General features: G+C 48.6%; 1 protein-coding gene across 1 annotated transcript in view; it reads left to right on the forward strand.

Annotated features, from left to right (window-relative positions):
• ADAM12 (ADAM metallopeptidase domain 12) overlaps window positions 1-25,376 on the forward strand; it is a 333,867-nt gene that overhangs the window by 273,444 nt on the left and 35,047 nt on the right. Inside the window, exons 12-14 of the mRNA XM_045809515.2 lie at window positions 5,656-5,833; window positions 10,645-10,734; window positions 12,204-12,399. Coding sequence (XP_045665471.2) covers window positions 5,656-5,833; window positions 10,645-10,734; window positions 12,204-12,399 — 464 coding nt within the window. The remainder of the gene's footprint in view (window positions 1-5,655; window positions 5,834-10,644; window positions 10,735-12,203; window positions 12,400-25,376) is intronic.

A 25,376-nucleotide genomic window follows, 5' to 3' on the forward strand; every position in this document is an offset into this window, starting at 1 on the left:
CCCCCCGTGTCACCCAGCTGTTTTGTCCACATTTTATTTCTGACCTTGCACTCTGCATGGTAAATTTGCCCCCACATGTCCTTGGTAGTTAAAAACTAGAGGCAGAAGCGGATGTATGTAACAGAAGGGGTCACGTCTGGGCAGGAGCCAGTCACTCCGGCGTGGCGTCTGCCCGTGAGCGGAAAGCAGCACTTTTTCTGGGTCCTAGGTAGAATCATTTGAAAGCGAGTATGTTGCAGAATGGCTTCTTTTCTAGATACTGCTGCCATTTTACTGCTTCGCACCAGTCTTTCATTGCCATCTGTCAGTTCAATGAGCGGCTGTTCTGACCTGTTTGGGATAATTTACTACGAGAAGGGTTAAAAAGCACATTGTGATGAGCTTCCCGAAAGCTCTAGAAGGGACTGAGTCTTGTCTTTCTAAACTACTGACCCTGGGCTGCAGAAGATCTCCCATGTTATGGGCAACTATGTGGCCCAAGGCAGGGTTCTTTTCATCATTGCTACAGGGAACAGAGTCTACCTTGAGGCAGGAACAGTGCCAACTAAAGGAAGGCAGAATTTCCACACAATGGAGTTGGAAGCAAGAGGAAGGAACTTGCTTCAGAACAGAAACCCTGTGTTTTGCGACCAGAAACTTCCGTGGTACCTTAATTAGCGTGTAGTGTGATGATTAGTTGGTCATTCTGGTGTATCACTGAAAGATATTTGAAGATTTATTCATAATTTGAATGTGGCTTTGAAAGACAGATACTCAGGGAATTTTTAGCACCTGCCTAAAAATCACATCATGTTTTCAAAATGCTGTGCATTGGGCTTTTTTCCTTAGAAAATGGAACCACAGCGTAAAACAGAACTATTTCTAATTTGAGTGCATGAAAGGTGACCTTTGATGCGCCTAGATTGTATTTCTTACTTTCTGACCTAAGTAGGTATGGTTTATCCCTATGACCTTCATGACCTCTGAATTTTAAATCTAGGTCAGTTGTTCCTAAAGCTTAATTCTGATAAATAGTGTCACAGCGTGGATGAACCTTGAAAACATTACGCTAAGTGAAAAAAGCCAGACATAAAAGGTCACCTAATGCACGATGGCATTTCTATGAAATGCCCGGAACAGGCAAATCCAGAGACAGAAAGCAGGTTAGTGGTTGACAGGGGCTGCGGGGAGGAGGGATGAGGAGTGACTGCTTAATGGGTGTGGGGTTTGCTTGCGGGGTAGGGAAAACAAACGTTCTGGAATTACTAGTGGGGACAGTGGCACAACATTATGAATGTTCTAACCGCTACCACATTGCATACTTCTAAAAGGTGGACTTTATGTGAATTGTACCTCCATTTTTTAAAAAATCACCTGGAGGGCTTATTAAAACACAGGTTGCTGGGCCCCACCTCTGAGTTTCTCTAACTCAGTAGGCCTGGGTGGGGCCTGGGCATTGGCATGTGGAGTAGCTTGCCACGTGATGCTGATGCAGGGGCCGCACTTTGAGAACCGCTGATCCAGGCGTATGTGGGGCAACGGGAGAATGTGTCCTTCCTGTTTATATCAGTACGTCGAGGGTTTATTGATCACTGTCCGCGTTCTGGCAGTTTCCTACAGGTAAAGCGGTGTGCACTGACCTTAGTCGTGAAGAAAAGGGGGTTTTTAAATAACTGAACTTGGAATCAAATCCAGCGTCTGCCATCCCCTAACTGCAAACTCTTAAACCAATCCTTCTTCTTATTGGCAAAATGAGAATGGTAATACCTGTCTCGCTGGATTGCTTTGAAATTTTAAGTCTAAAAGCAAAAATGTATTTAAAAAAGAAATATTACTATGAGAAAGCACCTACCATGCCACCCAGCTTAAAGAAGTTTCTCAATACATAGTTATTTTAAAATATATATGTATATACTAACTAAATATAATTATATGCACTATAATTATATATAATTTTATTTTTTATATAAATTCTATGTTATATGGCTAAACATGCATGGTACATTTATATATATGTAAATATATGTCCATCTTTTGTTTCTATGGATGGAGAGGCGGTGTGGGGCATGGGTGTGTATGGTAGTTCCCTTGGCAAAGGTCCTACAAGGGGCAGTGGGAAGGGCTCCAGCCATATTTGGGATCTGCCTCAGAGCTTTGAATATAATAGACTCTTGAAGATTCCTTCTTGAGTAAATAAGTGGGTAAGTGATTCCATGAAAGAGTAGTGAACATACTACCCAAAAGGTTTAATTCTGCTGTCATCCAAAGCTCAGAGGCAGAGTTGGCACCTAGGAAGTGGGGTGATGAGCTTGGCCATGCCAAGCATCTCCCTGGTGACTGAACTGAAGAAATAGTCATCTTAATAATCACTGGGCTGGCAGGTCCTGTCCACGGATTTCTGACACCGTCCCGGGCAGTAGCTTCTATACCTTGTTCGTGGTCCGTTGGCAAATTTTCATCAAGGTGAATGAACTGTTCTTTGACTCCATAAGCCAAGACCTCACCTGTTCACTAGGCATTGTGCCACCAGTGGTTATGTGGATGTCAAACATTTTCAAATATGTGTCGATGAGGATTGTATCGTATTAGAGGAATCTAATATTTGGCGCCTTTCAAATTCCCTTTGCAGATATGAAATTATTTTACCTCACTAAATTCTGTTTATTGGAGGAAGGGCTATTGGGTTAAATATAATTTTTCGATATTCTCTATTTGCTTGTCATTCAAAAATAGTTTGCTCGGGGCGCCTGGGGGGCTCAGTTGGTTGAACAGCCAACTCTTGGTTTCGGCTCAGGTCATGATCTCAGGGTTGTGAGATCGAGCCTCGTGTAGGGCTCAGCACGGAGTCGGCTTCAGACTCTTTCTTCCTCTCCCTCAGCCCCTTTCTCCTGTGCGTGCATGCGAGCTCTCTCTTTCTCAAATAATTTTTTTTAAAGTTGCTTAAAAGGGAGAAAATAAGAAAATTTGAAGTTCTTATGAAAAATGCCTTCAGCCATTATCAGTACCTGGTCCATGTAGGGCAGAGTCCCCCCGCCACTGCCACCACCTAATGATACTCCCTGGTCGTCTCCTTGCAGTCGGCATGAACTCAGGTGGCCTAGGGGCCATCTACTGAGCAAATTCCTCTAGTCCCGTCACATCTCTCCACGGATCTTTGCACCAGCTCTCCCCTGTGCCTGGAGCGTTCCCCCTCTAGATGTGCCCACAGCTTGGTCCCTCACACCCTTCTGGCGAGAGCTTCAAATGCCACCCCCACCCCTGGTGATGTCTTTCCCTACCAGCCTTCCTAAAAATTCTGTTCTTCCCGCACACAACCTCTCCTTCTTGCCTGTTTTATTTTTCTCTTTGACATTCCTTTCTAGCACATTTACTAGCCCCCCTTACGCATTACCTTCCTGCCCCACTGGAATACAAGCTCCACGACAGTCAGGATTTTTCTATGTTTTGTTCATCCCCCTATTTCTAAGAGAAATAGAAATTTATTATTACACAGATGACTCTACTTCTGACAGCATCTAGCTCAGACACGCAGATGTGGTTTTGCCAACAAGGATCTCTTCTCCTCTCCCAAACACTCTGAAGTTTAAATCCTGGATTTAAACTGATCTCATTCACCTTATTACTATCTATCCCTTTTCTTTAACGTCATCTCCCCAAAGCCCAATAGCTATTTGTTATTTTGCAAGACAATTGAGATAGGAGGACTTGTGTGAGCTGGGACTGGAGCTGGCCTTCGCCCTCTAGCCTCTGGACATTAGTGGACATTCTCTGCCCCCCTTGTGAAACGGTGATTCATACCACTCTCTCCCTGGGCTTTTCTCAATCACTGTTACTCTTGCTCTAAATCCTTCCTGGGATTTACAGGTGATCCTAGTATCTTTCCTAATGAACTGTTAAAACAGTCTAGAAATCAGTTCCTTTCCAGAATGAACTGATAAGAATTCATCACAACACCTGGTTGCATAGCACATGGGAATGATGTTTGGTCTCCTGGATCCGGCCCTGACATATGTACGTGTCCTAGGACTCTGAACATCGAAGAAAGTCTGATCCTTGCCTTGATGAAACTTATTTCTTTGCAAAGTGAAGAACTACTCTCAATTCCCTGAGTAATGTACCACTGTCTTTTCAATACAAAGCACTTCTAAATTGATAAAATTAGACTTTTCTTGTGATCATCATTTGAAGCTATTCAGCACCATTTTGATATCAAGAATAATCAATCTGCCTGCCGAGGAAAGTTAAGATCTCCAAAGGAACTTTGTGACAGCACTATAAATAAGTCCTGGTTAATTACTGCCTTTCCATCCAAGAGCAAGATTTGCACATACCAATTTATTTATAGATTAGAATTCTACTCCAGAGTTAATAACCTGAGATTGGTAGAAAACACTTGTGGGGGATAAGACAGTGTTACCTGTTTATTACGAGTAAATTATCCTGATCCCGAAATATTGCCAAACTGTATCAAATGGTGGCCAGTCTGCCGTCTTCAGGAAGATGGAGCTGCTTGCATTGGTTTGGCCAGTTGATCAGGGTCCAGTTAAAATCTCATCCTCAATGTCCGCATGGAAAGAAGGTGTTTAGGCTTTACTGGTCAGCAGGTCCCTGTTCCCTCAGTAGTAAAACCTTCTGGGTTTCTGGCATGCTTGTCCCTTATGATCATTGCTGCCTCAAGATAGGAGAAGAGAGAGCAAGATACTCTACTTGTGTTGGGTAACAGCTGCTGTAGGAAACAAGCCCCTAATTTTCAGTGGCTTACCGTAGTAGAGGTGTTTTCCTTCCATATGACAGCCCAGAGCTCTAAGCTGCAGGTGACTTCCCTCCCAGCACTGAGTCAGGACCAGGTGCCGTGTCTGGCTCCTTCACCTCCTAGGACATTGGAATACCCTGAGCTCAGCTGGCAGCGGGGAAAGAAAGGACCTGAAGAAGACCACTCACTTAACTACCTTCAGCCAGAAGCGCTCCATGTCACTTCACCTCTGCTCATGTCCCATTGCCAAGAATTAGTCATAGAACCCACCCTGGAGTGAGGGAACGGGACAGCCCCTCTAGACCATGGAAGGGGGAGCATGAACTTTGCAGGGCAGTTGGCCAGCTTTGCTACATCCCTTTGTAGCCCTGGGATTGCGAGGCAAGAGCAGGACCTGCATTTCTGGCCGCCTCCATTTTCTCACAGCTATGCTTTGGGAAGCAGGGATTCGCCCTTCGTAGACCCGCAGGCCAGTATCAGCCGGCCCTGACCTACAGTGGGGTTGCGTCCGTGGCACAGTGGAACTGATAAACACAGTCATTTGTACTTGTATCTTCTTTGTACTTTCCAGTACAGACATCGGTATGCGTTCAGACTGGAAGCTGCAGGTCCCAAGAATTCATTTTTCATTGTATCATTTCATACAGAACCATTAATAATTGTCCATAATGACATTCTGGCTAAAAATGTTGATTTGAAAACTGTCAAGGTCACTTCCTCTCTGATAGAGCTCCTCCTCAGTAGGGTGGGCACGTACGGGAATGGATCTCGGGAGGTAGCTGAACGTGCCTCGTTCTGTGCGAGGTAGTTAAGCCTTTGTTCACGGGGACGAACAGCGGACACGTGGCAGGTGTCATCAGCAGGTGCCATGAACCTGCCCATCCTGTGCCTGGACAACTGACTATGCCAGCTCTCCCCCACAGGTTCCCATTCCCCATGGTGTTCAGCAGCTGTAGCAAGAAGGACCTGGAGATCAGTCTGGAGAAAGGTGTGGGGATGTGCCTCTTTAACCTGCCGGAAGTGAAGCAGTCTTTCGGGGGCCAGAAGTGTGGGAACGGCTACGTGGAACAAGGAGAGGAGTGCGACTGTGGGGAGCCTGAGGTAAGAGACACGTCCCAGGACTGTTGCCTCACGTCCACGGCTGGCAAAGGAACCTGCACTTGCAAGAATGACGCAGCAGGATGGAAGTGCTAGAAACTCAGATGGAAAGTCCTAAACGGCCACCTCGAATAGCGGCACGAGCCAAGGTGGCCCCCCTGAGCTGTAACGATGGCACAGATAAGTTGTAGCACTGGTTTGAAACAACAAAGGATCTTCTGTATTGAAGGACAGGTGTAGGTGAGGTGAGATGAGGACAAGAACAATAAAAAAGCATTTAGCTTGGAGTTTAACAGAGAAGAAAGCTTCGGAATGCTAGCTTCAGATGGCTAATAAGCATCGTTTCTTTCTCTTTGTGAGGCGAGCGACCAGAGGGGAATTTGAATAAGCAACATACATTCTGAACTGAGAGCTCCCGCCCACGTTGCAATTCTGCTCGATGCTGAGCCTCGTCTGTATGCACAACTCGAGGCTCTGGGCTTCTGCCTCCGCACTCATTAGCTTTCAGAAGCAATAAGCAAAAGCAGGGAACATTTTTATCCAGCAAAGGGCTTACTTAACCCTGTTTCCCAGCCCATGTTAGGAAAATTTCTTCTTTCCGTAGGACCCAAGATAAAGTTAATCAACCTAAAATTTATAAAAGCCACTTTTTAATCTCTGGATGATCTTGAGAAGGGAAGAGAAAGACAGGATGCTGTGAGATCTTCTGGTAAAAACAAATGCCTCCTGGAAGCTTGGAGGAGGTTGTGTTTAGAATAAATCAAAGCAAGCAGTTTGTCTAGCAAGCCGTCTGCATGTGGGATTCCCTCCGCGAGAGCTGATGTCAGCTGGAATGGCAGACGGTTCAAGGCGGGCTTAGCTGGATGCAGAGATAGGCTTGGCGAGGGCTTCGGAAGAGCATGTTCTGACGAGCTGCTCTGAAAGGGGGTTCTGGAGTGGAAGGAAATGTGCAGAGACCCTGGGCTATCCCTGCCATTCCTGTGCTTATCAGACAGGCAACTGACTGTAGAACCTTTTTCATCTGTTTCATCTCCAGGTCTCTGTGGTTTCCCATACTGGACCCATCTTGGGCTCAGTCTGGCCATTTCCGCAAGAATGTACTAGGGGATGGGGCTTGTAGGGGTGGTCCCATCAAATGTCTGCGTGTCCTTTCCAAACCCAGAAGTCACCTGTGATAGCAGCACTGTCCAGAGCAGCAGGAATTGTGCTCACAGTGTGCTGGGGGTGATTGTTGTACGGGGATTGCAGGTCCTCACGCATGGGGCTATAGAAACTCTTAAGATTAGTAGAGGAAAACTTGGAACTGGCATGGGATAGGATATGCAAAGGGGAATTTCCTTAGAGATTTTGTTAATTACTTGAAGAAGAAAAACAAAATTAGTTAAAATCACCTGTAGTTCTCAGGAGAGGCCATGTGGACTTAAAAAGGTTTCTTTGATTTGAACTCCTGTAGTTGTTTATTTAATCTAAATGAATTTGACAGTTCTTCATAGAGTCATGAACTCTCAGGTTTAGAATGACCGCCAGTAGTCACTTGCTCCATGCTGTAGTACCACTACCGGCACTGCTGCCACCCCTGCCATCACCACCACCCCATTGTCACCCTACCATAACCACTGTCATCCCCATCACCACCATCCCCATCACCACCACCATCCCTACGACCACCATCCCTACCACTGTCACCACTGCCACCACTACAGTCATCACCACCACCACCATCCCTACCACCATCACTGCCACCACCACCATCACCACCACCACCATCCCCATCACCACCACCATCCCTACCACTGTCACCACTGCCACCACTACAGTCATCACCACCACCATCCCTACCACTGTCACCACTGCCACCACTACAGTCATCACCACCACCATCCCTACCACCATTATCACCATCTGCATCACCACCACCATCCCCATCACCACCACCACCATCCCCATCACCACCACCACCATCCCTAACACTATCATCCCTACCACCATCATCACTGCCACCACCGTCACCACCACCATCCCTACCACCATCATCACTACCATTCCACCAGCACCCCAACACCACCATCACGTCAGCAAATGTTTGAGTGCCTGAAACTTCCCAGCCACTGATGTGACCCTCAACTTCGCCTCCATCAAGGAGGCATATGGCTTTGGCAGGGTGCTTCCTATCTCTCCAGGCTGGATACTGTATTGCAGGACAGCACTGATTAAATCCTACTCCTTCCTTACAGAGAGCCATATTCTTCCTGAACGTAGTTCCCAACTGTGTATGTCTGTGGTTAGGGTCCTTCTTCACAGGATAATTTCTTGACATTTGAAGAGAACTGTTGTTCTCATCCAAAATCCTTCTGTCCAAGAAATCTTTCGAAGTCATAGGCAAGGCTCTTGCTTCAATTTGCAGTTCTTTAGTTTTCGCTTTTCAAACTGCATCTAACAGTGTAACACCCCATATCCAGTTTCCAGACTGCTTTAACCAAAACTTTTAGTCAGACCTGGGCTCAGTTCACCTGGGCCCTGTATCCTCCTACCCAGTGCTCAGGCCCTGGAAATACTCGTTACCCATGTGCTTCATATTGGCCCATGCACCCCTGGCCCACAGAGGCACTTGGTGTATCACCACATCAACGAGCGAATGGGATCAGAACAGCTTCCCCTGCTCACAACTGGACCCAGCTTCCGCCCCCTTGCTCCCAGAAGTAATCACTGTTTGCAAGGAGGTGCACCGGGATGTCTACGGTAGACATTTCGGTACACTGAGACGAGGAATCTGGGTCTGCCGCCCACAACCCAAGAATGACGAGGCTCTTGCAGAAAGTTCTCTAATGGCTTCATTATTCTTTTTTTTTTTTCCATTTGGAGACTTAGTGTTCATTGGCTCTGTTGAACTTTTCTATTGAGTCCTAAAATAATAAATGTATCAGCAGATGAGGAATTTGTCTCTTCTGATAAATACAGTACTGCGGAAGAAACAGATCCTGGGTAGTTCCAAAGGCAAGTGGCTGCTGAAGCCTTCCATACAGGGCATGGGATTTACATCCACCATAAGGATATCCTGACAACTCACTCATTCATCCAGCTAACAGGGTTGGGAAAGCAGCCTTATCTCCTTGTTTAAAGTCAATAGAATGCCAGTAGCCTGCAAATATCTTTTAAACTTAGTTATCTTTCTCACATTATCAATCCCCTTTGAAGTCAAAGCCATTCTGCTTGGCTGCCTTTCCATTTGAGCGGCTGCTTATATTATTTGGTGATTTGGTCAGGGTGGGGGGGAGGTAGTTCTCAAAGAATCTTAGGACCAGTTTTCAGAGGGCTGATTTAATTTAGAAGCTCAGGGAGATCCGTAATTTGGTTAGTGTGTCATTAGTAGAGCCATTTAGACCTTAATGAGCAGGATGACATTGCTGTATATTTGATGGCACCGGTCAGGAATGCAGTCAATGGGCTCCTTTAAAAGAAAAAGATCAAGTTCCTAAACTTTATGAGATTGTAAGTCCCTGAGTTAGAAACCCTTACTGTCATGAAAGTTACAGCTATGACTTCTGGTTGGCACTTTTATCTTATTGTATATATTATACACTCCGGATGTTTATAAAGTCCTAGAACAAATTTAAAATTTAATAACTTTGGATGTATGTATAATAGGGGCAAATGGTAAACACCAAACGAGAACATAATCCACAGTCTTCCGTAGGGTACAGGTCAGAGACCTAGGATAGTCCTGAACCTTCTGGATTATCAACAAAATGTTGTGAATTGCATTTATAATACCAAGGATAAATTCATGTGCAGAAAATGGTTTTCAGGAGTAAATGACTATACTCTTAAAAGAGTACATGGCTGGCTTCACTCTAGCTAATATATATATTCTTTTGCTCATGTCATACACTAAATAAAAGGACATCAATAAATTAATACTAAAGACCCCATGAACTCTTCCTTCTGATAATTCAGTTTCTTCTAAAATGTGTAAACTCCAAGTCACTGGGATGTCCTAAAGTACAAGGACTTCACGAATACACTAATATGCATAGACCTTCTGTGGACAGCAAAGCAAAGGTGTCCGTCTCTTGTAGGGTTTTTTGTTAGAAAAAAGCAGGTACTTGTGAAGCACAGGTTAACAAAGGAGGTCATTTTCTCTCATTTCAGAGAGAACAGTGCACCTGATATTTGATCTATCCGTTTAAATCCCTTGCAAATCAGCGAGCACAGCCTTCCAGTGACCTTGGTCGTTGTACTGTGCCTTTCCGACCGGAGAGGTGCCTCGTCAGGTGAGGCAGCCCACCTGTGCTGAGTAGGAGTCTTGGCTTCAGCGTTTGGTAGGATTGCAGGGAACTGTGGTCCAAACACAGCTGATGTGACTTCATTGCCTGCCGGCACACTCCAGGTGGAAAGGGTCAGTATTGGAAGAGTTGCGTCGGTGCGCATCTCTGTGTATTTTAAATAATAACTTCGAAGTATGCCAGTGATCCTGATAGAGTTTGCTGCAGGAAGACCCGCACGCACCCGAGAGCTCCCTGCAGAGCCCCGCCCGCGGCCCACTTGGCTGGGCTCGGCGGCCACCCTTCCTGGGCAGGCTCCCTTGCCCTCCGCGAAAGGCACTGGGGTTTCAAACTCTTCCCGGGGACTCACCCCCTCCGTTCAAAAGCGCTTACCCAAGGCTTGGCTTTCTCACAGATGAAGATCCTCTCGGTCAGGCTAGTTTTTAGTCCAAGGGCCAGGCCTTCTGGTTCTTGCTTCCTTTTATGGCCCCCGCCTGCCATGAGTAGTTGCCCCCTATGACCGTGTCCCACGAACCCCACTCCCCTCTGCAGGAATGTCTGAATCTCTGTTGCAACGCCACCACGTGCACCCTGAAGCCAGACGCCGTGTGTGCCCACGGGCTGTGCTGCGAAGACTGTCAGGTGAGTTCTCTTGGCCCCGAGGCCACCCCCTGCTTCGGCGGGTTCCACTCTGAGACAGGACACACGACCCCTGTGCTGTGGGAACTGTAGCCCCTTACCACACAAGCCGGTGTCCCCACCACCTGTTCTTCCTGTCGCCCGACCTTCGTGTGAAATGCACACTTTAGTGCTAACTCACATGTGATAAGTTATTTATTCGTGAGTTGGAAGCAACGGTGCCAAAAAACTCCGGCTCAGTGTTAAATGTGCCCATTGCGCCTTTGGAGACGCATGAGGTCCCCTCACCACAGTGGGAACACCTGGAGAGCCACCCCCACCCCCCGTCACTCTACCTCTGCTTGATCCTGGGAACATCTGCCGGCCGGGCCTGAGAAGCCATCGGGGCTGCTCCAGGGGTCTTCTGTCCACATCTCGATCTTGACGTCCTCCTAACACAAGGTGCTGGCCGGCCCGGCCGGGCCCACCGGGCAGTTTCCTACTTGGGCCGTTCCTGCCGCCATAACTAGGTTTGTTTTGGCAATTCCACTGTTTGTCTCGTTTTTCAGAGCTGAGATCTGACAGACTGGAAGCCCGAGCTTTTGATTCAAAGATTCCAAGGGTAGACTTTATTCCTTTTTTAATTAAGCAATTGATTTTGGCCTGCTGCTCGCAGGAAACTCCCTCTTGGCTCCCCCACTAGAGCCCTGTGACTCCGAAGTGCATTACACCATCTTACGTCCGGCTTGAAACACCCCTCCTGCCCTTTCTTCTTCTGATTAACTTCTGGGGAAGCGTTCAGGGAAGCTGGCGCCCCTGGCACACAGCTGCTGGTGGGGGAGGGTGTCCGGGACAAGCAGGGGGAAGGTCGCTGGCTGTGCGGCCTCTGACCAGCCACTCTGAGCCTTCGTGTCTTCAACCACGAAAGGATGAGGTGTTGGCCAATGGCTCCGAGCATCTTCTGTAGCTCCCTTGCTTCGCCTCATTGCTCCTTCTCCCCGTGAAGTCCTACAGACAGGTTCCCAACTCCATGATTTGATGACAAAGTGAAATAATATTGTGACTAAGCCCTCGGGATGATTTTTGTCATCTGGGCCACAGCGGGAACACTGTGAGCGCACATGTCATAAAACACGAGACGGTGTTGGCCCCCAGAGATCTTCAGAAGGAAGAAGCCCATCAGCCAGCACTCCCTGCCCACGCCTCCTGGGGACAGGTGCCAGCAGCCAGCTTGTCCGCTGGGCAGAAAACCCTAATATTGCATGGAATTAAGCTGCTCTTGATTGCACCCACCCCCCATAGTGGAAAGGTGAACCCCAGAGCAAGATTCTATTTATTTAATGACTCTCTGTGTCTCTCTTGCTTTGGAGTCCTTGCCCTTGTATGTGAGGCTTCATGAGGACGGCTTTGCTCCGTTCTGCCCCAGGGGTGCTGCCGGGAAGCTGCTCCCCCTTTCCCGCAGTGCACGTGCTATAAACAGCCTCTCTTTCCAGCTGAAGCCTGCGGGAACAGCGTGCAGGGACTCCAGCAATTCCTGCGACCTCCCAGAGTTCTGCACAGGGGCCAGCCCGCACTGCCCGGCCAACGTGTACCTGCACGACGGGCACGCGTGTCAGGGGGTGGACGGCTACTGTTACAACGGCATCTGTCAGACCCACGAGCAGCAGTGCGTCACGCTCTGGGGACCAGGTAGGTGGCTGCCACCAGTGGGCGCAGAGCAGTGGGGCTGGGGAGCTCGCTCTGTTTCCACAAGCATCACTCCTGCAGTGCGCCATCTCCAAAGCTTCCCTCTGTTCAGCTGCAGTGACTGGCTTCCTGGTAGGTCTGGGGCCGGGCCAGGCACTGGGCAGGAAAAAACGGGTGCTGCCCCAGAGCCTGTCCTGAGGGCTCAATGTGGTCCAATGAGGAGAGAAGTGTGAGCCCCTACTGTGTGTCCTAGGGAGTGACAGAGAAGAATCAGCCGTGACCCCTGGCCTCAGATAGCTTAGCAGGTAGTCGGGCTTACAGACAGAACCTTCCATCCACTCTGATTATGTAAGTGCTCCTTGGTGCTCAAACAAGGACCCTAACCAAAAGCTGGGGTGCCAAAGAGAAAGTCACTGCAGACTTGATGCTTGAGTAGCGTGTGACCAGGAAGGACAGGGAGAGGTTGTTCCTGACGCAAGGAGAAGCAAGCTGGCTCGGCCGGGAAGGCACACGACGGGACTGCTGGAATGGGAGGCCTGGATACCAGAGCTCAGAGCAAGAACATGGACACAGGTGTTTAAGAGCCTTGAAAGCCATTTTGGTTCTAAAAGCAGAGTGATAGACTTGTGTGTTCCAAGAAAGGTGCCCAGATGGGCAGGTAGCCAGGAAGCAGCTGCTGGGGCAATTAGAGGCTGTCTGCTCCCTGCTTCCTGTGTAGAGTATGCTGGGCCAGGTGCTCGGTATGACTTGTCCCTTCTAACTCCCAGCATTAGAGGTAGGGACAAGGACTACAGCGTAGAGAAAGTGAAGCTCGAATTCACAGACTGGAGTCAGTGTCGTGAGGTTGTGAGGTTGGGATTTGAACCCAGGCCAGCTGGCCCAAGGGCCATATATAGTGTACACATACAGTCGCACCAAAGAACCAGTTCCACGGAAGCTCCGCAGTCGAACAGACGCTTGGAGGCAAAAGAGTGATAATCAGTCCCCTGGGCATGTCCTCTGTTGACCCATCTGGGGCCAGAGGTCCAGGGCCCTGGGGGACAGCCAGGGCCCAGTGGACTCCCCACCCCAGGGTTTGCTGCCTCTGTCCGGCTCCAGGATTCCAGCAGTAAATCCCATGGAGAGCACTTTCTAAGAGTGCGGTCCCCACCCAGTCCTGTCATTCTCCCTCCTCCCGCCGCCTTGCAGAGGTGACCTCAGTGCTGGCCAGAGACGCCAGCCATGGCAAGGCCACTGTGGTCAGCCAAGCAGAGAGCCAGGCAAGTTCCAGGGGGAGGGAAATCCGATACGGGCCCTTGTCAGACTTTCATTGTGAGGTTTTTGGTTTCAGGAGCGATGAGGACAGTAAACTAGGGCAGAAAACGATGACTGATCCTCAGAGCTTGGGTTTTCAGTGTGATGTGAAAGCCACGAGCAATCAGGAAGAACAGGCACAGAAGTTTCTGAGGGTTGGGTCCTGTCATGGAGCCCTCTGCCCCACCGGCCAAAGATGCCCCTCCGTACTCGGGCCTCGCTGTATCTGTGAGGAGCTCTCCCGGTGCTCCCCAAGGCTTCGTGGATCCACTTGGGCACAGAAGGAGGAGGCCTGCGGTATCTGGGGCCTTGTGCTTCATCTCTGGACCCTGACCAGCCCTCCACCGTGGCCTCCTCGCTGGCTGGGCCAGAGGGACCCCCAGGTCAGGGTGAGGGGTCTCTCGCTCTCCAGCTAGGGAAATGCCTTGCGATGACAAGCACAAAGAAGGCACTCACTATACATGTGTCAGGGGGTTGGATGGGCTCTGAATGGTTTTGTGACTTCAGACACCTTTCAGCCAAGTGAGGTCACTTTGGGACAGCGGCTACTGCTGCAGGCCAACTCCTCGTGGCCTAAGGCATCCCCAGTGGCCGTTCCTTCCCAGCCTTTCTCCGGACTCCGTAATCTCCCCCTTCTCGAGTTACAGGAGATGTTCTAATGCTCCGTTCCAAAAAAGCATTCTGTGGCCAGAGCACACACAGCACTTGGGAGCTTTCGGAGTAGAATGCTCTTTGGTGCCCTGCTCCATTACAGCGTCTGGCCCCGTTTCCACAGTGAGGTCAGACGGAGCTCCACGGCTCGCTCTGAGCCACCGCCACTGTGTGACTCAGCTGGCTGCACGCCTCGGATTCCTGGTGACCAAGGCTGGTATTTATTATCTCATCAGATGAGTCCTTCTCAAGCTGCCTGACCAGAGCGAGAGCGCGCACGAGTGAGCGAGCGAGAGACAGCCAGGCAGGCAAACTGACAACCTGACTCATGCGCTGAGCTTTTCAAAAGCAAGAGCAGGAGGAAGTTCCCTTCTGTGAATTCTCTACATCCCTGCGGCTGGCGGCCTGACTGCCCGGGGGCCGGCTCCACCTCCTGGGCAGGACTGCTGCTCCCGAGCCCCCAGCCCGCCTCTCCTCTCCCTGTGCCCCGCGTGAGGACTGAGGAGGCCTCTGCCTGGGCCATGGCACGTCTGCTGTGAGAGGGTCACTGTGCGGGGACTAAGCCTCCCTGGCGTCAGGGGTGCTCAGGGTGCCTGGAAATGACGAGCTCGGGGACCCATCTCAGGCTCGTGACTTCCCAGGGTTCAGTGGACCTCAGCCAATCCTTTCTCGGCCCTTCAGATGGCCGTACCTGCTCGGGCGGGCCAGGGCCAGCTGCGGCCCTCCGCTCCTCCTCAGAAGGGCCTTTCACCAGCTCCTTGCGAACGCAGTGCGCTCCTTTCCTTTCCTTCCATGCGGCTGCCCTGTTGTCTAGTTCACGGGCACTGAGTGTCCCGCGGCTGCTGTCCGGAATCGTCGCCAATGTAGTGGCTTACGACAACGCGAATCTGTCACCTTATGGTTCTGCAGGGTAGGAGCCCAAAAACGAAGCTGTTGGCAGGGCAGCGTCCCTCTTGCAGGCTCTGGGGAGAGGACTTTCTCTGTGTCGTCCAGCTTCCCGGGGCACCTGCGTTCCTGGGCTCACGGCCCCCCTCCATCTTCAAGGCCAGCAGCTGCATCTGCCAGTCTCTGTCTCTCTCTGGCTTCTCCTTCTGTCGTCACATCTTCTCTGTGTCCGACCCTCCTGTCACCCTCGGATAAGGGCCCTGTGACCACATTACACCTCCCCAGACCATTCAGGAGAATCGCCCCGCCCCAAATCTTTAATCACATCCTCCAAGTTCCTTTTGCCGTGTGAGGTGACATATTCCCAGGTTGCGAGGATTAGGACGTGGGCCTCTTTGGGGGGGGGGGGGGCTTTTCTGCCTCCCATGGGCGTTGAATAGATCACTCACTTACTAACGAGGTGACCCTCAACAGACTAGCCATCCTTGGACCTGTCTGTAAAATGGGGATTGTACTATGCCCACCCCGAGGGTGTACGGATGTCCTCTAACACAGCCTACGACCTAGCGTGGGTAATACACCAGGTGCGGTCGCAGGCTAGGCGCGTGGTGCCTAGTAAGTCTGAGCTCTAGAAAGAAGACTGAGCTCACGGGGAGCTCACGGACCGGGGAGCTCACGGACCGGGGAGCAAGATGCCCACGTCCTGGGGCTGTAGGGAGCACGCTGACGTGGTGGGCCATGGAAGAGAGAGGGCTCAGCCTGGAGTGGGGTGTGGAGCCAACCCGGAAGGTGTTCTAGACGAGGTGGCCCTGGAGACGTCGTTTGGCAGGGGTGGGTGGGGAAGGGTATTTCCTGCACACGGACTAGCAGGGCTCAAGGCGCGCAGAAACACAGGGCCATTCCAGGGAACTGCGGGCAGTTCTGCTTGTCCAGAGCTTGGACCATGACCTGGAGAGCATAGATGCTCATTTGTCACCCCGTTCTCTCGTTTATTAAATATTCATCGGTGTCCAGCTATCATAAGATGCTGACTCAGGAGCCCTGATTCTGCCATAGTGACATACTTCCCACAGTCCCTCTGCGCTCTCGCCTGGACCCGGAGTAGAGTCAGGATGTGACCCTCACAATCCCGGGGGCGGGGGTGACTTCCTCAGCCAGGCCGCTGGCCAGCGAGACGCACCGGGCTGAGAGCATTCGAATGTTGTGTTACGGTGCTTGGTTTAAATTAGCTTTCCATGATTCAGAGAGGGAAAACTTATGGTCAGGAACACATCTGCACTATTTCATTTCCCCATGGTTCGCAAATGCTCGGACCACATTTGCTGGAGGGTCGTTTTAGTTCCCCTGTGAGGCCCAGGGACTCAGAGCTCCAGGGTCATTGGGCTCCTGCTCTGCTGGTCTGTGCCACGTGCACCCCAGTGACCCGACCCAACTGTCGAGTCATCCGGAAGCATCCGGTTACGCTCAGGACATCCGTCAGTCTCCAGACCTGGCTGCCCAAACACTGGCCGGATAAAGCCCTTCCTTCCAGCTCGCTATTCCCTTTTGAAATGGACTTTTCTCAATCCGGCGTTATATTTCAATAAAATAATCCTGCTTCCAAATCTTTCTACAAATAGAATGATAGAAAATTCAAAACATATGCCTGCAACAGCTCCTCACTAGCAAAGTAATACCCTTTTAGAATACCTTTCGGGGTTTTCGTTCATTTGTTTCTTTTCCTAATTAGTGTTGGTAATGTTCTTGTTGGCGAGGAGTTTAAATTCTACCCCCTTCTTCTTCCCCACATGTTGTCTCTCAAGGCTTTATATGTTGATGTCAGGCACGGAAATGTTATCTGCGGTTCAAACTGTAACTTGTGCTTAGCTCCCTTAGTCCAGTTTAGTCTTAATAGCCACAAAGATTTTCTGTCCATGTGATATGACCTTTATTCCTTCTGAAATGCAAGCTGGATATTTTTCTTCAGGCAGAAAATTTACTTTTGCCAACGTTGTTTATCTGAACCATGGTTACTGAAAGCGTTACTTGGAAATTAATCTTACAGATAACTACATGTCTAGAGCCACAAACAATTTGCATCAGGGAAGTCCTGAAATATGTTAGTTTTATCTATTTTATCACTCACCAGAAAATAGTGTCACTTGATTTATGCAGTGTGAGCTGGCCAGACAATTTTTATGGGCTGGTAAATATTCAGTGTTTATCTGCAAGGCTGGTTTAAATGAGTTTGCGTTATTATGATGCACCTGGGGCAGTATATTTACTAACCCTCTACAACTCTGGTGACGAGCGATGGGAAGAGAAGATACTTTTGCCAAGAGTCCTATTGTCTAGAGGCAGGAGAGGCTCCCTTTGTCCCACTGCGTGAGAAGGAAGTGATAAAACTTGTTCATTTGGGCTCCATTTTCCATGGAATGCAAAGGTCAGCTTGGAGGAGAGAGAGGGAGGAATACGAGGACAACGGGCCAGCCTTCAGTTGTTTGAAAGAGGGCCTTTGTCTGTGGGTATGAGTGGCCGGAGCGGGACAGTTAGTGACAGGGAGGCAGGAGCCCATCTGCCCAAACGTGAGAAGTGTATTTGCATAATAGAGTCATTTTAAGGAAAAGATTAGATCAAGTAAATTGTGGGCTTAATGCAAGATGTCATCATCTCTCTTTCAAAAGACATAATGACATTGGAACTTCCAAACTACAATTACAAATATAAGTTTTATCCCTCTGAAGATAAAACTGGTAATTAAAATCCATCACTTTCTGTGTAATTGTAAAGTACAGTGTGATGTCAGAATTCCCTCTGAAAGGCTAAATTTTATCTTTGGATAATGGCAAAGCATCCAAGTGTTCTGTTATTAAGAACTCAAAGGCTCTGAATTGATGCACTATCGTAGCGATGAGAACACGGTTGTCGTTTCTTCCAAGAGACAGACTTGAAGTGTCTTCGTGAAAACGTGAAGACAGACATTTTTAAGTGTGGCAACTTTGCACCCAAATTTCTGTGCCTTCATAACCACACCAGGGGTAGAAGTCATTTACACTTCTAAAATTATTGACCATCCTGTCTCTAAGCGACAGCCCCGTGAAACACTTGGCCGAGCCCTGCTCTGCTCTCAGAACCGGCCTCAGTAAGTTCTGCACAGCCAGGGCTGCTCAAAACTTGTTTCTGGGCTTCATGGTTCCTACTCTCCTTCCTTAATGATGTGTTCTTTGAACGCAAGAGCTGTATCTGTTCCCAAGGTCAGCGCCGAGTCCCCTTTCTGGTTGTCCTGCCCATACGGTTTCTTACTTTGCCTCTGTAAAAACTCTGTCTCCTGATGACCTTATATCTTCTTTCCTCATCAGACAGTGTGGTAATATTTCCTTTGATGTAAAGGAGTAAGTGAAAATCCAGAGCCACAGGAAAGATGAGCCAGGGGACAGCATTCATTTACCCAAGATGCTTTGTTCTGCAGAAATCACAATTGACTTCCTCTGGGGAGGGCAGTTGAGACATGACGTGCTTTCCCCAAACTGCCTTCCCTGTGGCTCTTCGCTCATTCGTTCTTGGCACACACCTGCTTTGTGCAGGCCTGAGGCACCACCGCTGTCTGCTCTGGGTTTTTACAGTGAGGCAGGAGCCTCAGGATATCACAAGAGGCCAAAACAAAACAAAGCCAGTAAATATAAGGAGGGGGCAGCCCCTACAGCCTGGACAAGAGAAGGAGGGTAGACCCCAGCCTCATGGGATAGGGGTGATGGAGGACGGCCCTGAAGGACAAGGTCAGCAATGGCAAGCAACCCAGCAGCCCAGGACCCTCAGCCAACCGGCTCCAGCAGTCAGGTTCCAAGGAAAATGCTAGTTTACCTGGCTTTGGTCACGTACCTATCATGGACCCAATTGATGACCTGTGACACAGAGCCCTCTGGCAAGGAAGCCGCTCCCACTGCACAGGCTCTCCTGGGAGAGAGATGACCCCGCAGGAGGGGTCTGGCCCAAGTGCAGTGGCTTGTGCTGGCGGGGCTGGAGCCCAGCAGTGCCCAGCCTCTAGCCGCAAGCCAGCTGGTCCCAAGACGTGGCCCGGAACCCTGCGTGGCACCTTTCTCCAGCCTGAAGTTGGGGGTGGGGAAGCAGCAGGGAGTGTTGTGGTCTGAATCAAGTCTCAACTGCTTATATATTTCTAAAGTCAGTTCCATTCATTTTAAACCTCGTGGCTTTTAAAGATCCATGTTTTTCGCACCAAGATTTCTCATCCCAGCATGGAGACTCCAGGGTAGGAAAGGCAAGCCCAGCCGGCTGAGAACAAGCATTGTAAACGGGGTTCTGCCCCAGCCTCCTCCTGCCTGCCGCACTCACCGTCCCCCACCCACATCAGCCAGCCATGTCTGGGCATGGACGAAAGTTGTCCGTCCCTCAGTGCCTGAGGATGGGGAAGGCAAAGATCTTTTCCGTCAGGGTGGACAGTGAATTACACGTATAGCGTGCTTTCCGTGAATTCCCCGGATAAAGGAAGACTGCACGTGACAGGGATTGAGTGTGCGTTCGGGTCTCTGACTTCACAGAGAGAGCTCTCTCCCACCCCCAAGTTTACGTAGCTGACGAAAGCATGACCTATTCTTTGTCCAAACGTGAGGGTTTTTTTTTTTTTTTTTGCCATGTTATAGCAAGCGTGTCGTCACCACGTCCCACCGATGACACATCTTGCTGCTGCATCAGCGTGACGTGGCTTCTCCTGTTCCCACCCTGGAGTTTTGGGTGAGAACTGAAATGAATAAAAGTCTTGTATACAGACAGTTACTGGTTTCCTGGGGGGGACAGAAAGTCGACCTTTAGAAGGCTGCAATGTTCAAACCACTGGGCAGATTTCTACCAAAGTGGAGTAAATTTTACTGGTCAACCCGACCCGGCTTTGTTTCTTTATGGACTGACTTTGGCCCACAGAAGTTTTCAAGGAATTATATTCCAGGTTTTTCATTTCTTTTCCCGAGTCAGTAGAGATTCGACAGAGAGGCATAAAAATGTTTACTGCCTCTCTCGATTGCCCCCCCTTGGAGGAAGACCCCCATTGAGTGTTCTCAGGCACAAGGGCATGTCACCCAGTTCCGTTCATTACCATTACCTGAGAAATAAGCACGGGGTGGCCAGCATCGCAGCCTGTCAAGGTATCCTCGGAAAAAGATTTGGCGGAGATAGAGCTGCGCCCGAGAACAGGTAGCTTACAGGAGTTGACTGGTGGTTCTGGTGAGAAAGGACCAGCAGGGACAGGAGTCTGTCGCTAATTAGGTGGTTTCTAAGAGGGAGGCAGCTGAATAGAAAGATCATGGACTTCGGCTTAGGTCGTGAGTCAAGTCCAGCTTTACCCCTTACTCAACATTACCATTTTGAGCAAGTTGCCAGAACACTGAGCCTTGGTGTTTAAGTCTGTGAAATGGGATATGTGGACTTTGTAAGGTGGTCAGAAGGATTAAAGATACTGCATGCCGGGGCACCTGGGTGGCACAGCGGTTAAGCGTCTGCCTTCGGCTCAGGGCGTGATCCCGGCGTTATGGGATCGAGCCCCACATCGGGCTCCTCCGCTATGATCCTGCTTCTTCCTCTCCCACTCCCCCTGCTGTGTTCCCTCTCTCGCTGGCTGTCTCTATGTCTGTCGAATAAATAAATAAAATCTTTAAAAAAAAAATGCATGCCAGGCCCAGCACAAACCTAATAGTGGGAGTACCCAACAGATGGCATGGTGGTGACCTAAATATGCTCATTCATTTCAGGTGTGTGTGCTGGCTTGTTTAAGGGAGAGGAAAGGAATTACAGGGAAGGTGACCTTTGTCCCCGGAATATATAAAGGACTCAGACTAACGGGTCTTTACTTGAGATCTACTGCCTCTTCCAAGGTGGTGCCATGTGCCTGTGCAGTGAGATGGGGTTCTGGAGGCCCAGCCCAGAGCAGGCTGGGAGGGTGTGCAGAATAAGCACAGGGCCTGGGGCAGTGGGGAACCTCACTCCCTGAAATGACTAAGGAGGGGAGAGGTGTAGGGAAGTTGAAGTCCTTGAGCTATGACTATAGTTTTTATTTAACATATAAAGTATGTACAAAACCTCCCAGGGTTTCAGAAAAGGAGATTCTCTTCCCCCTCGTGTCCCAGGGTTCAGCAATTACTTATCCAGCCATTCAGCACTCTTCACTGGTTTCCTGTGATATGCTAGGCACGGGGGACAATCATCTGTGAAGGAGACAGATGTAAAACCCTAATGGAAATAATCGTGAACTATTACAAACATGGTACGTGTCGTAAACACGAGCAGGCACAGGAGCTCTCTTCTCCCTCATGCATCCTCCCATTCTTAATGCCCAGGAGCCAGACTTCCTTTTCCCCATGATCGATGGTTGTCCTTATTATAATTCAGGTTTACTGAGAGTCTCACAGTCATTTTACAAATGAGGGAACAGAGTCTCTAGAGCACGTGTAACTTTACCAGCGTCCTCGGTATGGAGGGTTGGCCCCAGATCAGCCTACGTCATTCTCAGTCCTGAACTCTCGCTCCTCCAACTTTGCAGCAGGGCTGATTATAGAGACCAAAGGGTCTTCGAAAAGCAATGGAAATTTGATAAACATTCATCGGTTCCTTAGATCCCATACGTGCCCAGATACAAAGCACGGAAACCCCCAAAAAGCTGTCCTTCAGAAAGAATGGTTTACTACCGGCCTCTTAATCTCTCCGTCTTGTCTTTTGACTATCACAGTCCTGTTGGAAAGGCACATTGGGCCTCATGAATGTCTGTCAGTGTATTTAGAAGGTTCATTGAGGTTGATTGACAAAGTTGGGTTTAAGAAAAGACAAGGACATTTATCACCTGTTTAATTATGCGTGGGGTGTGACTTCATGCCTCCACTTTTTTTTTTACTCTAGTAAAAGAGCTTTTAAAAGATCACTTTGACAAGCAACAGGATGAATGATTAGGTTATAGAAACCATGAATATACACCTGCTGAGCAAATAGGAAAAAGCAAAATCACCGTTGGAGGAATGGGTGCTTGTACCTAAAACTAAGATTTCCAGTGACAGCATCACAACAGAATAAAAAGGTCAGCATCCATATGAGCTAGATGTACAGAGGATGTGCCGTGGAACAGACTGGTTTTTAGCCACTTTACCACAGTATGATTGACATGCAAGAAGCTGTGCGTGTTTCACGTATACACCTCGATGAGTTTGGAGATAAGCGTACATCCATGAAACTGTCACCATGATCGATGCCGTAAACATATCCATCACCTCCAAAAGATTCTTTCCAACTTCTTCGTGTGTGTGTGTGTGTGTGTGTGTGTGTGTGAGAGAGAGAGAGAGAGAGAGAACACTTAGCATAAGATCTACCCCCTTGGCAAAATTTTAAGTATACAATATAGTATTATTACCTATAGACTCTGTTGTACAGTAGATTTCTAGGACTTCTTTTTTTTTAAGATTTTATTTATTTATTTATTTGTTTGACAGAGAGAGACAGCCAGCGAGAGAGGGAACACAAGCAGGGGGAGTGGGATAGGAAGAAGGAGGCTCCCAGCAGAGGAGCCCGATGCAGGGCTCAATCCCAGGACCCTGGGATCAGGCCCTGAGCTGAAGGCAGACGCTTAAGGACTGAGCCACCCAGGCGCCCAAGTAGATTTCTAGGGCTTACTTTGCATAACTGAAACTTCGTACTCTTTGAGTAATGCCTCCCCACATTCCCCCACCCCCCAGCGCCTGGCAACCACCATTCTACCCTCTGCTTTTATCAGTTGGACTTTTTCAGACTCCACATACGAGTGAGATTGTGCCATATTTGTCTTTCTGTGTCTGACTTATTTCACTTAGCGTAATGTCATCCAGGTTTATCCATGTTGTCTCAAGTGGCAGGATTTCCTTCTTTGTTAAGGCTGAATAATCTTCAGCTCTGTGTACATACTACATTTCTTTATCCATTCGTCCATCAACGGACACGGTTTGGTTCCGTTTTTTTTGCCTTGGGCATTGTGAGTAATGTTGCAGTGAACGTGGGAGTTTAGATATCTCTTCAAGATCTTGATTTCAGTTCCTTTGGATATATACCTAGAAGTAGGGCTACTGATGATATGATAGTTCTATTTTTAATTTTTTGAGGGATTTCCATACTGTTGTCTGCAAAGGCCATCTCATTGGCATCCCCACAATGTATGGTACAAGGGTACAAGTGCTTCCTTTTCCCAGCACCCTTGCCACTACTTGTTATCTTCTGCTTTTTTTTAATACTAGCCATTCAAACTGGTGTGAAGTGACAGCTCATAGTGCTTTGGATCTGCATGTCCTTGGTCATCAGTGATGGTGAGCATCTTTTTGCATACCTGTTGGCCATTTGTATGTCTTCTTGGAAGAAGTGTCTGTTCAGTTCCTCTGCCCATTCCTTAATCTGGTTATTTGGGATTTTTCTTTTTCTGTTGAGTTGTAGGAGTTCCCTATGTATTTTCCGTATTAACTCTTTGTCAGATAGATGGTTTGCAAATATTTCCTCCCATTCAGTAGGTTGCCTTTCCTTTGGTTGATTATTTTCCTTTACTGTAAGGAAGCTTTTTAGTTCAATGTATTCCCACTTGTTTATTTTTGCTTTTGTTGCCTGTGCCTTTGGTGTCATGTCCAAGAAATCTTTGCCAAGTCCAATATCAAGGAGTTTTTCCCCTATGTTTTCTTCTTACAGTTTTATAGTCTCAAGTCTTACATTTAAGTTGTTGCTCCATTTTTGAGTTAATTTTTATAGTGGTAGAAGATAAGGGTCCAGTTTATTCTTTTGCATGTGGATATCCAGTTTTCCCAGCACCATTTATTAAAGAGATTATCCTTTCCCCATTGGGCTTTCTTGGAACCTTTGTCAAAGATCAGTTGACCAAAGACCTTGTAAAGAGACCAAAGAGAAATGTAAAGATGCTGAGTAGCACCGTTTCACGATATAGGAGAATAAAAGAAAAGGTAATATTTCTTCATTAAAATGGGGCTCTTCAATATTTCTCATCAAGCTAATTGACAATGTGTTGTAAGACTCTGGACTCTGTCATCCATGTTGCTAAAAATCCACATATTCAAATTGGCCATCAGCATTTCTGTGTGATTTCCTCTGTGGGAAAATGGCACCTCTCCTCAAGTGTGTGGTGGCCTTCTGCTTGGGACGCACAGCACTTCACAGTTATCAGGAAACACTAACACTGTTCTAGAGCCTCTAGGGATTTTATAGTCACTGTATCACACGTACACCTGGTTTTCTAAGCCATGCAGCCCGTTGGCATTTGGGGCCTCAAAAGCTAAGCCCCTGCCCTAGAACACCCAGTTTTGTCAAAGTTCCAGGTCCAGATTCCCAAGCAGTGACCTAGCATTGGTTTTCTCTTCTACAATGTTTTATACTTGCTTCAATACTGTTTGTACCCCTTTGCTTGGTTTCCTGTCCTGTTTTAGCCATTTTCTGCGGTATTCATACATCAAACTTGCCCCTTTGTTTTAAATCACTATGGAGACCAGTCTCTTTCCCTCTTCCTCCCTCCTGGTCTTACCCTTCTGCACACCCCAGTCCAACCCTCAACCAATCCTACCTTCCAGCTGTTTGCGAGCTCATGGGTCTGAAGCGGCTGGGAAATCTCCATACACACAAACTGTGTGCGTGCACACACGTGCATGTAGATAGAATCTCTTTTATCTCTTGTTTTACCTATAAGGAAAACAAATTTATCAATGAACACATTCACATTGCAGCACGGTTTTTTGTTTGTTCGTTTTTTAAGTGGCCACATTTCCCAGAAGATAAATGACTTGATAAGAGTGAGCGTGACAGACCCGTGTAGCATCAACAGCGAGTGATATCAGCTCTGCCTCCCCAGTTCCAGGAGCTTAGCATCCACCAGAAGCTGCTGGCGCTCCTTTATCCTGGTCTTCTGAGGCAGAGAAAGAGGGGAGGAAGCCATTTTATCAGCCTTACAGCATGCAGCAGGAGCTCCATATCCCATAGCCACCTAAATCTGGGATCACTTGGGCAGCATGCAAATAAATATCATGGCTCTTGCCCTGTGGCCCACGCGCACCTGCCTGGCTCTCCACTCCGCGATGGGGGGCAGATGCAGGTCGGGTCTTCTGCTCTCTGTCCCCAAGGCCCAGGCAGCACCCAGCACAGGTGGGCCTTGATATACC

This window comes from Ursus americanus, chromosome 6 (genome assembly GCF_024610735.1).
Source record: "Ursus americanus isolate L20-20 chromosome 6, mUrsAme1.1.p, whole genome shotgun sequence".
Taxonomy (NCBI): domain Eukaryota; kingdom Metazoa; phylum Chordata; class Mammalia; order Carnivora; family Ursidae; genus Ursus; species Ursus americanus.